We start from the raw sequence: 13,778 nt of genomic DNA, 5'->3' as shown, positions 1-13,778 counted from the left end.
TTTTAATTTTCGGTCACTTGAACCATCGGAAAAATGACCGGCGCTCTGGATATTTCAGGTTTTCTCGGCTAGTAGACATGTTAAAGAAGATTTCTGTCAATTCTCTTAGATTTAAATATTTTGTGTAATGTCAGCTGTTGGGATTTTAGAATTGAGATCACGAAGCTAGCAAGTGAGTAAATCTCGATTTCGTTGAACGACCTAAGAATTGTTATGCAAGTTATACGGGTCACGTTTGTAACCAGCCTCAGACATTTTTCAAAAAAAACTCGGAAAACTGACATTTTCCACAAAAAAGTTAAATTTTCAGTTAAAGAAGTTAGTTTTTAACGAAACCAATGCATTTTCAACCTTAAAAAATGAATTTTTAACCAAATAGTTAAATTTCCAACACAAACCATTAATTTTTCAACCAAACAAGACACATTTCAGTTAGCAAAATAAATTTTTAACAAAAAAAAAAACAAAAAAAAAACGGATTTTTAATATAATAGTTCAGTTTTTAACAAAAGAAATCTGTTTTCAACCAAGATGAATCGTTTACCAAAAAAGACCAATTTTAACCAAATAGTTCATTTTCAACTGAAGAAGATAAATTTGTAACCAAAAATGGAATAGTTAAGTTTTCAGTAAAAAAAAATTTTAACCGCAAAATAGTTAAATTTCGAAAAAAAGGCTTTTTTCAACTTAAATGATGAAACCAAATTTATTTTAACAAAGTGCTTCGACTTTCAACTAAGTAGTGGCATTTTCAAACAAAAAAGATGAATTCTCAACATAACAGTTGATTTTTCCACCAAAACGTATGAGCTTTTAACAAAACCGTTGAATTTTCAAATAAATAATAAAACGAACAGTCCCTTCCGTAAAAGATATTACTACAGTTCAAATTTAAATCAAAGACAAAAAAGATTCTTCGTTTGATATTGAATTTGACTGATGAACTAAGAAAAAAGATTATATAATTTTGATCATATTTTTTTATGGAAAATCTCTTTCAATTGTTAAAAAAAGGGTCAAATATATTAGCGCCACACGCTTGATTGAGCGAACGACCTCAAGGGAAGCCCGTATATTGAATACGACGACCGACGAATTGATTAGGTACGTGTACTTGAATAATTGAATATACCGAACAATCCAATGACACGGGTTAGTTTTTTTCTTTAGTGCAATCTAGTCTCGAACTTTCTTCGCGGAATAACTTGAACCTGAATTGCGCACCAGATATAGCTTTCAATTTTCCTCATAACAATCATGCCAATCTTTCTTTAATGCTGAATAAATTTATAAAGCGATTGAAATTGTTGTACGAAATCAGATGCAAAATTCCATTCAATTCAAATTTTTCATTCGATTTCAATTCTAAACTCACTTTCAAAAATTACTAGCTGCCATAAAACCGCGATTTATAAGAATTGTTCCTTTGGGTTGCATATGCATCTCAAGTCAAAATAATAATAATAAATTAATTAATAATAAATATTATAATTTTTAATCATTCGATTTGAAACTTTCAGTGTAAGATTATTCAATTTTATACATTTTTATTTTCAAATTTCGATTTTCAACCAAAAAATTATGATTAATTTAACATGCAATTTTTCAGTTTGATCATTTAAAATAGTGAAGTATGAACAAGGCCTCATTTGAAAGTAGGTCATTTTTATTATTTAAATCGTTCAATTTTTTATATTTCAATCTTAAGAGTGTCAAAATTAAAATTGCCCAAAAAACAAGGCTTTCTCCCAAAATTTTACACACTTAAACGATTTAAATTTAAGTGATCTAATTTTGACTTTTTAAGATTGAAATTATTAAATTTGAATACTTTTATTTTACAGCAGAATTGCTGACATTTCAAGTATTTTAAACTTAAATCTGTTCATGTTTAAATGCTTCCACTTTAAATTAATCTTTTAAGATTGCAGTTTCATTTCTTTCAGATTTTTGATGTTCCTTGTTGGCTTTAGAGTCACGTAAATCGAATTTATTTATGAAAATTGAGGTACTTCTTTCAAAAGAAGTTCCATTCTAGCAAATTAAATTGAGAAATCTTACAATTGTAAATCATTTAAATTGCCCAATTTATAATCTTACCCAGTGGGCAAAAAATAAAGTATGTCCTAGAGACGTATTTGGGACATCCCTAAGATGTCTTTTATAACATGTCTTTTGGTCATCCTGGGGATGCTCTTAAAACGTCTAATGTCAGTACGAAAGATGTCCCTAGAACGTCCATGTCTTTAAGGCATTGCAAGATTAGAAAACTTTCGGAAAATTCGAGAGATATTTAGAAGCTTTGAAAAGATTTTAAAATATTTTTAAACTTTAAGAAACTTCGAAAAAGAATCTTCTTTAGAATTTTGAAAGGTTTCACGATAATAACAATTTGTTTCATTCTTGGTGAAATTCCAAATAATTTGTATTGCTAAAAAGTTAATTTTAAGAGAAAATTAAAAAAGATTTAAAATTATTTCCTAAACTTTCAAAATGAATGTAGAATATTTATAATTTTGTAAGATACAACATTTGAGGAAAAAAATAAAGTAAGTTGAAGAGATATTTAAAAGTTTTAAAAAGATACGAAAACTATTTGAAACTTGAGAATATTTCAAAAAATTTCAAACAAAATGTAAATTTGTCAAGATTTTGAATAAAAATTCGAAGTTTCGAAAAGTTACAAGACAATAAACAACTTTTCCATAAATCCCTGGAAAAAAATTTAGAATAAATCTTCATTAAAAAAAAAATCACTTTTAAAGCAAATATAATCATCTGTCAAAATATTTCAAAAGCTTTCTGAAAAAAAATGAAGAAAATCTGTTAGATTTTAGGGCTTGTTTTTTAATTTTGAAAGATGTGTAAAAAATTTAGGAATTATTTGAGTCAAATTAATAAATGATTGAAAATTCAATCTTCTTTGGTTAAAAGTGCAACTATTAGATTAGAAAATTATTAATCATCTTGATAGAAGCTATTTTGTAAAAATTTTATCTTTTGTGGTGAAAAATTCAATTCTGGTTAAAACTAATCTGTTTTGTTGAAAATACAATTAATTCGTTAAAAATGCGTCATTTTTGTATAGCACAACTATTTTAGATTTAAAATAAAAATATTTTTTTATTGAATATGAACTTTTTCGTGAACATTTCTATTTGACGTGACTGAAACCTAGAAAAATCTTTTTGAATCTCCTTAAGAATCGTAGGGAAATTATAATTATACAGCCCTAAAAACAATTAAACTTAAGAAATATTTATTCCAAATGTTTGAATTGTTAAAATTTCATCGAGTTAAAAAAATGCAGTCGCTGAATGAAATGCGGTATTATCTTTTACGGATTTTAGGATATTTTTTGGAATATCTTTCTATACGTGTTTAAAGAGAATTTTGACACAAAACAAACTTTGGAGGTATCGCGCGATTAGGATGATTACTGATTGCATCTTTGTATATCGTACAACGTTCGTTTCATGACGCAAGATACAAACCAAAGAAGAATTAACTTCAAACATCCGCTTTCTGTCCCTCCCCTCGAAAGTCAAAATTGACACCTTTCTCCTGCACTTAAAAAATTCGAAGGCCTTGGTTATTACTTAAAAAAAAAGGAAACTTCTCCAAAAACCAAGAAATCATTTCTCGACCTTCAGCGCCTCATTTTTCAAGACCAAGAAGCAAGGCATTTTCAATCGTTTTTATCCAAGTTTTTTACTTTCTAACTTCCTCATCAAAGTTCAAAGAACTTTTATGGACCCATCTTTCTAATTCGTAAATTTCTCGAATGCAGAATTTAATTAAAAGAATGGCGAGTACATGTGATAAGAAGAATTTCTTAAATACAGTTAATAAAAAAATGACTTTGAATTTCTAGACTGTGATAGATTTCAAGATAGAGGTGAATTTGGGACACAAAATCTGGGCCAAGTGCGAAAGACTCATGTGAAAGGATCCTTAATCTCACCACATTATTTTGGTTCGCGTCATCTTGGCTTCGAGAACACATTGAAGATCCTTATTATAAAGTAGCACGAATTTAACGCTTGTCTCGAACCCTTACATGGAAAATGTTTATAAATATCTCGTCTAGACGCGTGATTAAAGAATGATTAATTGCTGTCCAAGGAAAAAAATCTGTTACGGAAATTGCAATATTTTTCTATCGATAAATAAACAAAGAAACAGATATTCAATGTGCTGAAGTAATCACAAAGTGATAATGCACTTTTTACTTTCAACTAGTTTTTCGCTTTATAAATTAGATTTCAATGTGAAATTTTCGAATGTTCTCTATTGAATATTGTTGCAAGTACTGAAGACAATGAAATTCCTACTTGGTTGGCGAAAAGAATCGAAATTCGACACGTAAAGATGGAAATTGAAAAATCGCAATGCCCCACAGGCATGATTGACATCAGTATATCGAAAAACCAACTTTCGCCTTTTTTGTTACTCAAATAATTGAGAAAAAAGCTTTCTTCTTCAAGCAAAAATTAAATAGCACAAGCTGTTCGCTATCTTGTCAGCATTATATATCGCCTTTGTTTTGTAAATATTGCTTAAGGTTTTTTCACATTTATCTTAGTTTCCCACATGTTATCATAGTTACATACTAACAAATCATTTCGTAATCAGAATTGGCTAAATATAAACTCTCATTCTTTCCAAATAAAATATTCATACATAATAAAATTTATAGATATTTCGAGGTTTTAGAAGTTTTTAAAAGATTAAAAAATAATTTAAAATTTGAAAAAAAATTTTAAAAAATTTGATAAAAAGTTTAATGTTTAAAGATTTGGAAATAAAATGCTGATAGAAGTGTTTTCAAATCATTAAATATGTGTAGATTTAAAAACAATTATTTAATTTTTTTAATTTTAATTTAATATTTAAAGCTATTCTTTATTTTGAAATGTCTTTTAAACTGACTCAAATGCTTCCTATGATTTGTTAAAATCCTATCAAATGAAATTTGTTTCTAGCTTCTTCTGCAACATATATGAAATCATCAAAAATCTTTCTCAAATTTCTCGAGGAACCTAGGAAAATTATATATTAAAAATAATTTTATAAGTAATTATAAATTCAAGAAACTAACAAAATAAATAAGAATTCAACATTTTTATTTTCGTATTAAGAATTATTTTTTCCTTTAAATTCTAATTTGCCTAAAATTTCGTTTGCCTCATTACTGAAAAATATTTTTTGTTTGAAAATTCATGTTTTTTCAAATTAAAATTTCAAAAGGTTTGTTTAAAATTTAAGCCAGAATTAAAATCTTCTTCGGCTAATGACTTAACTATCTGGTTAAAAATTCGTCTTTTTCACAGAAAATTAATGATCTTGGTTAAAAAAATCTTTTTGCTTAAGTATCCAACTATTTTGTTGAATATTTTTTTATTGAAATATCAACTCTTACTTTAAAAACAAGTAGACAAACAAACCTAAACAATAAATAGTTATTCGACATTTTGATTTTGTATTAGAAATTACCTATTTCCTCGAAACGAAAAACTATATGCGCACGAGTGGTGACGCCAGTTAATTTGAATTTTGAATAAACATCGTAATAGCTTTTCATTTTAAGCATCAACAAATGATTATGCAGATCTTTTCCCAATCTTAAAAATATGTTTTGATATGGATGTCTAAAAATAGAAATTAAATATAATCTCGATTGATTGTAACGTAAATGGCGAAACCCTAACCAGTGATGAATCATCAACCGGCAATAAAATACTAGATTTAACATTTGAAATAAGAAATGGTACTTTTTTAAACCTAAACGTTAAGTTTGCACACTAGTCACTGCCGGCTTATATGATCTACTCGTCTGTTTTATGAGCTGCTGTTAAAGCGTATTGATTTATTTAATAAAAGATGTTACAAAAAGTTCAAATTTAGTTGTTTTCGAAAAATTGAAATAACTCTGAATTTAATACACATTTTGCCAAGTTATTTGGCTCAACTAAAAGGTAACTTTCCATAGTATTTTTCTAAATTGTTGACATTTTTTAAATGTTTCCCTATATGTTGTCCTAGAGTCAAACTTGGTACAAGAAAGTCGCAACATTTCAAAAATATGTAACTATTTACAAACAATGTTTGGAATAACTCTAAAATTTTGTAGTAACACTGGAAATAATCAACATTTTGCCAAGTTATTTGGCTCAACCTAAAGGTAACTTTCCATAATATCTGCCTTAACTGTTTAATTTTTTTTTAAATCTTCGCCTAGATTTTGACCTAGAGTCAGACTTGGTGCAAGAAAGTCGCAAAATTTCAAAGATATGTAAATATTTAAAAACAATTTGATTAAATAATTACTTATCATATTTTAATCAATGTTAGCAATATTTATAAAAATATTGTTCTTTTGAATTTCGTTCAAACATGTGGCGAGTACAATAAATATTTTATATATTGCAACATCTTTATATTCAGTTTACCCCCAGGAAAAAATGTGGGAAACAAATTCTAAAAACATCTTAATAATTTTCAAAACTGCTATGGCGAATCACCTTTAACATGAGCCCAAGAAGTAAAAAAAAAGTTAATTATTTCATGAAATATTCCAATTTTTCGAAAACAACGAAATTTGAAGTTGTTTTATAATATATTTTCCTATACTTGACATTTTCTGGTGATAATTGTGAACGGTAGTAAACCGTCATCCTACACGTAACATTTGATAAATAAACTTATCGCTGATTAAGAAATGATAAAAATAATTATTCAAAAGTCTGTTTAACCCAAAAGTAAACTTCATGCTACGCAATGTAATCTTTGTTTACAAACTCGTAACAAACCACAGAAAACTTGAAGTTCTGTGAGAGCTGAGAAAATTGTACAATGTAATTATCGAAGTGCTTTGTCAGTCCGAGATTAGGGAGGAGTAATAAATAGATTAAATATCTTTTCATAAGTGTGGCTAGTTACACACAAATTTTAAAACATCTACAATGATTCCCTGAAACTTCAAAACAGAATGTAGACAATTTTAAAGCAAATTTTTTTTTAATTTTGCAAGATTACATAACATTAGAAAAAAATAGTTTATTCAAGAGAATATAATTTTTTGCAGTTCCTAGGATAATTTTAAATGATTTTTTATTTGGAAAAATTAATTTGCAGAGAAAATTCAAAAATATTAACAAAACTTTAGAAAAAGAATCTGTAACAAACCACAGAAAACTTTAATTTCTGTGAGAGCTCAGGAAACTGTACAAAGTAATTACCGAAGTGCATTGTTAGCCCGAAATTCGGAAGATTAATAAATAGATTCAATATCTTTCATAAATTTGGCTAGTCATTCCAAAATTTCAAAAAAATCTGACATGATTTCCTTAAACTTCAAAACATAATATAGAAAATTGCAAAGCAAGATTTTTTAAATATTGAGATTACAAAATTTTAGAATAAATTCGTTTATTCAAGGGAATAAAATTTATTGAGGTTTCTACGATAATTTAAAATGACTTTATTTTGAAAAATTAATTTAATTAATTTTCAATAAAAATTGAAAAAGATTTTAAAAACGTTAGAAAAAGAATCTGAAGGATTTGAAAGCAATCTTTATAATTTTGCAGTATTTTAAAAAACTGTATAAAAAATTAGAATAATTTAAAAATATATTCAGAAGTATTGATTAAAATAATAATTTTTACGTAAGATTCCTGTGGAAATTTTAAAATAATATTTTAAAAATTAATTTTGATAGAATATTTATAAATTTTACAAAAGATTTTTTTCAGATTTCAGCCAAAAAATTAGGCACTTTTAAAGAACTTTGAAAAGTTCCAAGGGAATACAAAATTTTTCTTAAGATTCCTATAAGAAAATTAAAGTGAGCGTTATTTAAAAAAAATATTTTTACTGGATATTAAAGAAGTCTAAAACATTGCAAAAGAGATCCAAAATTGTTGAAAAAGAATCTTTTTAATTTTGCAGTACTGTTGACCAATTTTAAGAAACATGGTAATTATTTTTCAAAATATTTAAATTTTAGAAACAAGTTCAAAATTAATTAAAAATTTGAAAATTTCAAAAAATTGAACAAAATATAGACCTTTGAAGATTTAAAAATAAAATTTTAAAGCTTACAAATTATGAAGCATTTCTTAATCCAGTTATATAAATATGTCATGATATCGATATCCAAAAATAGAAATCGAAAATAATCTCGAATGATTATAAATTTTGAAAGGTTTTAAGATGATAAACAAATTTTCTTAAGACCCCTGACAAAATGTAAAATTAGCTTTCATTTTTAAAAATGAATTTTGAAAGAAAAATTTTAAATCCCATAAAAATAAAAAATGCTCGAATAATATAATTTTTGCCAGTTTATAATATAAATGCAAGCAAACAATGAAAAATTCACCAGAATCTTATTAGAGCTCGAATTTAGATGTTCAAATATTTTTAGCAAATAAATAGTAACCCGAAATTTTTATTTTGAATTCAAACGGCTGATGATGCTAGTGAAAGTAAATTTTTCTATGGCTGAAAATCGTACAAACAATTTTTTAAACAAATAACAATACTTGAAGATTATTGACTTATTTGGTAAATTAGAAGCAGCAGAGGTATAGATAAGGATTTTCCCGAAAAACATAAGCCATGATTGAGTAAAATTCAATTACAGAAACTTGACGAAATAATTATTTTTCCAATGTTTTAAACTTTTCCATACAAAATTATGCTTTCTTTTCATAACAGGCCTATTTTTTGGTACTATTTTAATAATGAGGGATTTCTACAAATATTTTTGAGTAAGGGAAATTTTATTTTATGCTGGTTTTCAGTTTATATTGATATTTTCTTAGGCCTTCTAATTCACAATTCCTCTTACTTTTCATACACAAGTAATAAGATAAGAAGTTAACAGGAAAGGAGATATAGAACCGGAATTAGATTCGATATTGTCACTGTGGGGACTAAAATTTATAACTCAAACATCAAAAAATGTATTTTATGTTTTTTCAAATAAATAAAATTCTTCTAGGAAACCAAAAAATGTTCCGTCATTTTTCTTGCCAATTATTTCATTTCTTTACTACTATGAAATTCATTTACATCATAGGAGAAATCGAAGGCAACTATTTTCTTGCAACTCGGATGATATAAACTCAGTAACATCATTTATGGGCCTGGTTCGATAACTATGAAATTGCATGGATATGAAGAACCATTTTCACGGATATTGAATTTTCTACGAATCATCTCGACAGCAACTTTTCGTAATTGGGATTTCCGAATTGCTCACTCGGAGAATACTTCATCCTATTCGACAAAGCTTTCTATTTTTATCTTCATCAGCCGTTCAAAAAGTACGCACCGCTACTTTGAAAACTTTTCCCATCCATTTCATTCTTCGTCACTGTAATACAAAGCTCGAATGCCCGCGGTAAAGTTACAAATACGACCCCCCCCCCCATTTAAATCATTTTTGAAATAGTTAAATATTTGAGAAAATATTTTAATTTTAAACCCAACAATTTGAATCTTCAAACGAAAAAGATACATTTTTTAACAGAAAGTTCCATTTTCAATCCAGAGAGATAAATTTTCTATCATAAAGACGTTTTTTTCAACAAAAAAGTTGACTTTTCGAACTAATACGAAGATACATTTTCACCAAAAGGATAAATCAATTTTTAACAAAAAATTTAATTATAAACCAAACAGTTGCATTTACATCCAAATAATTAAAATTTTAAGCGAAAGGGACGAATTTTTAATCAATATTTGAATTTCTCAGAAAACCATAGAATTTGTTTAAAAAATTGAATTATTAACCCAAAAAATATGAATTTTCAACAGAAATGTTAATTTAAAAAAAAAAACCAGTTGAACTTAAAATTAAAAATGATCTATTTTCAATCAAAAATATAGTAGATATATTTCCAGTTAACAAATTTAATTTTCATAAAAAAAGAACGAATTTTGTACACAATAGTTCAATCTTCAACCCATAAAATTAATATTTAAGCAAGTAATTGAACAGTTTAATTTTCAACCAAAAACGATCAATTTTCAGCAAAAAAATGAATTAGTTACATTATCAGTCAAGAAAATTAATTTTCAGCTAAAAAAATAATTTTTAACAAAGTAGCTCAACCTCCAAGCAAATAGTAAAATTTGAGCCAAGAGATAATTTCTGACACAAAAATATAATAGTAGATTTTTTATTTCAAGAATTAAATTTAAATTCGGGCTCACTTGAAAGAACAGAAATAAGGAAAACTTTGCTCGAAATAAAGTAAAAAGAGACAAAATAACTGACCGTGAAAAGTAATAAATGAAAAGTTCAATACTTACGACCCTAAATTTTATTTGCAGTCGCTTTATTACCATATTATAACAAACCCCCTTCCCAGCGTCAATTGTTTTATTTTTTACATTTTAATAAAAGCTTGTTTAAAAAATATATTTTTTGAAATTTTTAAAGAAGGGATAAAGAGGGGAATATGGGAAGAAGTGTGAAGTCTGTAATTAGATGATTCACTTGTGAAATCACTCATTTTCATATTTTCAAGCATTTCAACAAACTGTTATGTGTGTCTATATTTTCCATCAATGATCATATTCTGCCCCCCCCCCCTCCAGCCAGGCGACAATGTGGTTTAATTAGTATTTAAATTGTACAATATTGATGGTAGAATTATGACAAAATTATATCCAAATTCGAAAGTGTGAGATAATTTACACCAGCAACAAATGTAAAAATAATAAAACAAGAAAGTGGGGAAAAAATGTGACCAAAACTGGAATCTGTGACACGCACGCATTCTGGCCATTTTGAATAAATTATTTAATTCTTGAGTAATTAATCATTATATAAATCAATTCTAGACAAATTATATTATTTTAAATCAAAAGAACATGCGGGCCATCCTGGACTGAGCCCTGAGCTAAGAACTTTAATAAACCCCATTCAAAATATATTTAATCTATCCAATTAGAAACATAGTTCAAAAATTATAAAGTAAATACTTTTTCAAATCATAAATTTCAAAGGTTCAACAATTCAAAAATTTTCTAGACCTTCATCTAACCTAAAAGAGATCCTTGTCGATTAAATGACCTATTAAATACCAATTATTACTAATTAGTTACGTAAAAAAACATTACGAAAGAGATTATTTTTATTATGAGATAGTCCGTTAAACATCCCAATTAATTCATCAAGTCAATAGAGTAAGTCTAAGCCCTCGAAAATGTGAACAAAAAATAGGATAAAGGGGGAAAGCCCCGATTTTGAGCTAAGGGTTGCATAATGGGTTAGAGGGCAAAACCCCCTCTAAAGTTCCGCCCCTGGTACAAGCACCCATTCGATTTCCAGCTAACATAGCAAACTGTCACTCGATAATTACAAATTCCCAGAGAGGCCTCGAGTCTTATTCCACGACTTTCCACTGTTAACCATAACTGTCCCTCCATTTTCCTCAACAATTTTTCACATTCGAATCTCCAAGGTGAAATCAAGCCCAATCCAAGGGACACCGCCCTGTCTTCACATTTTTACAAGTAGGGCAAAATTTCTCCACCGAATTTCATAACAGTACGGAAACTGAAAAAATTCCCCGAATAAAATGCTATTTTTCTCATAAACCAGACAAAAATCATTTAAAATGACGTTTGAAAGAAAGGTTTCAAATTCTCATCGAAGGATTTGGGAGGCATCTAACCTCAATATTTCGTCACTATGGCCTCCGAAATTGACCTTAATTAATTAAATAACTTGATATAAAGTAAGAAACGAGGCGATGGGAACTAACCTGTTATTCTCCACATTACTCGTCGTTAATTCCCCTCCGTAATTCATTTTGTCTGCCGTTGAGCTCGTGAGATTGGAAACGGTAGGTCGTTTTCGATCAGGACGCACACTTTCAAATAAAGATTGACACTGTGTGCAGCACGAAATCACAGAATTAGAAAAGCAATAGGTTCAATTAATTAATTTTCTCTCTTTATGTGAAATTCTAAAAAGGGAAATAAGTGAACAGAGAGCTTAGCTTATGTGGACGCCCACGGTCAGACAGTCGGGCACGGACTACCTCGATTCTGGAAAGGTGACTGTGTGAAGTGAGTGCTGTTTTATGATCGTTGGCGGGGAACGTCGGGAAGGGGTCAAGGGGAGGCGCCACCCGCTTTCAGCAATCTTTATTTTTCATAAAACAATTCGTTGCCACGTGTTGACCCTTGCACGGTGTCGTGCATAATGCGTGATTGAGTTATATATTTCTTCTATTTTCTTACGGGAATTTCCTTGCATAATTTATAAATTTAATCAAGAGAATGGAAAATTTAAACCGGCAAAAAGAAAGCGTTGGCGCGGACGTTTGAATCTGGCCGAGGTTCGAATAAGTTCGAATGAGTAGTCACGTGATTTTGTTGTGATTTTAAATTGACTGACTTTATCGCAGAGGAAAGTTCCTTCCACGGCTATGTTTTCAATATTCAGGAATCTGGGGTATTCACCTGGAAATGTCAAGAAATCTTGTTGTTCATGGACGATTAGGGAAAAATTAGGGAATTTTTTCGGGCCTGTTTAAATTTGTTTGAATCATTGTGGTACTAAATTCCATAACGATGTTTTTTCATTCGTAAAGGACGTTAGTACTGGATTTATAAACTAAGTTAAATTTAAATTTATTTGCATACGAAAATATGTAATAAAAAAATGTGTTCAAAGTTAAATTTAAGCATTTTTCCGTCTGTTTTTTTAGTTTTCAAGACAAACTATGGCCTAGTTGGGTTATTTTGACCTTAAATTTAGATTAAACTACAAAAAAACACATATAGATATGGTGATTAAGTCCAGTAGACGTAAATTTTTGTTTCATCCGAAAAATAAAGTAAAAATAAAGTAAAATCACCATTTTTGGTATTTTTTCCGGCTAATTTAGAGTTTCAAAGATAAACTATACGATATAATTGGGTTATTTTTAACGCGAAATTGGATTAAGCGACCTAAAAATTTATAAAGGTATGGTAATTAAGTTCACTAAACATAACAAATTCCATTTTTACACAAAAAATACAGCAAGAATCGCTGTGTTCGTAATTTTTACGTCTATTTTTGCGTTTTTTTGAATAAATATGAGCCTACTGAGTTATGGTTTTGGATTCCTTGCATAATTTATAAATTTAATCAAGAGACTGGAAAATTTAAACCGGCAAAAAGAAAGCGTTGGCGCGGACGTTTGAATCTGTCCGAGGTTCGAATAAGTTCGAATGAGTAGTCACGTGATTTTGTTGTGATTTTAAAATTGACTGACTTTATCGCAGAGGAAAGTTCCTTCTACGGCTATGTTTTCAATATTTAAGGAATCTGGGTATTCACCTGGAAATGTCAAGAAATCTTGTTGTTCATGGACGATTAGGGAAAAATTAGGGAATTTTTTCGGGCCTGTTTACATTTGTTTGAATCATTGTGGTATTAACTTCCATAACGATGTTTTTTCATTCGTAAAGGTCGTTAGTAGTGGATTTATAAACTAAATTAAATTTAAATTTATTTTCATACGAAAATATGTAATAAAAAATGTTTTCAAAATTAAATTTAAACATGTAACATTAAGCATATCTATATGTTTTTGAGTTTGCTGAATTCGAAGTCCAAATAACCTAGTTGGCTCATATTTTTTCGAAAAACGCAAAAATAGACAGTAAACGACAATCCCAGTCGAGAAAGGTAAGGGAATAAAAGTTTTTCAATTTTAATAAAACGTTGAGTAACTTTGTACGATAGTTTAAGGGATTTAGTA

The 13,778-nt window shown here is 28.3% G+C and overlaps 2 protein-coding genes across 3 annotated transcripts in view; one reads left to right on the top strand and one right to left on the bottom strand.

The window, feature by feature from the left end:
• Positions 1 to 12,088, bottom strand: part of LOC117179572 — a 39,283-nt gene extending 27,195 nt beyond the window's left edge. Inside the window, exon 1 of one of the 2 annotated variants that reach the window (XM_033371505.1) lies at positions 11,787 to 12,088. In XM_033371505.1, the coding sequence (XP_033227396.1) occupies positions 11,787 to 11,833 (47 nt within the window). In that variant the 5' untranslated portion in view covers positions 11,834 to 12,088. The remainder of the gene's footprint in view (positions 1 to 11,786) is intronic. The other variant, XM_033371508.1, reaches the window with a different exon arrangement.
• LOC117179571 (sialin) overlaps positions 1 to 13,778 on the top strand; it is a 228,916-nt gene that overhangs the window by 4,944 nt on the left and 210,194 nt on the right. The gene's annotated exons all lie outside the window — the stretch shown is intronic.

This window comes from Belonocnema kinseyi, chromosome 9 (assembly GCF_010883055.1).
Source record: "Belonocnema kinseyi isolate 2016_QV_RU_SX_M_011 chromosome 9, B_treatae_v1, whole genome shotgun sequence".
Taxonomy (NCBI): domain Eukaryota; kingdom Metazoa; phylum Arthropoda; class Insecta; order Hymenoptera; family Cynipidae; genus Belonocnema; species Belonocnema kinseyi.
This window is presented reverse-complemented; position numbering and strand designations above follow the sequence as displayed.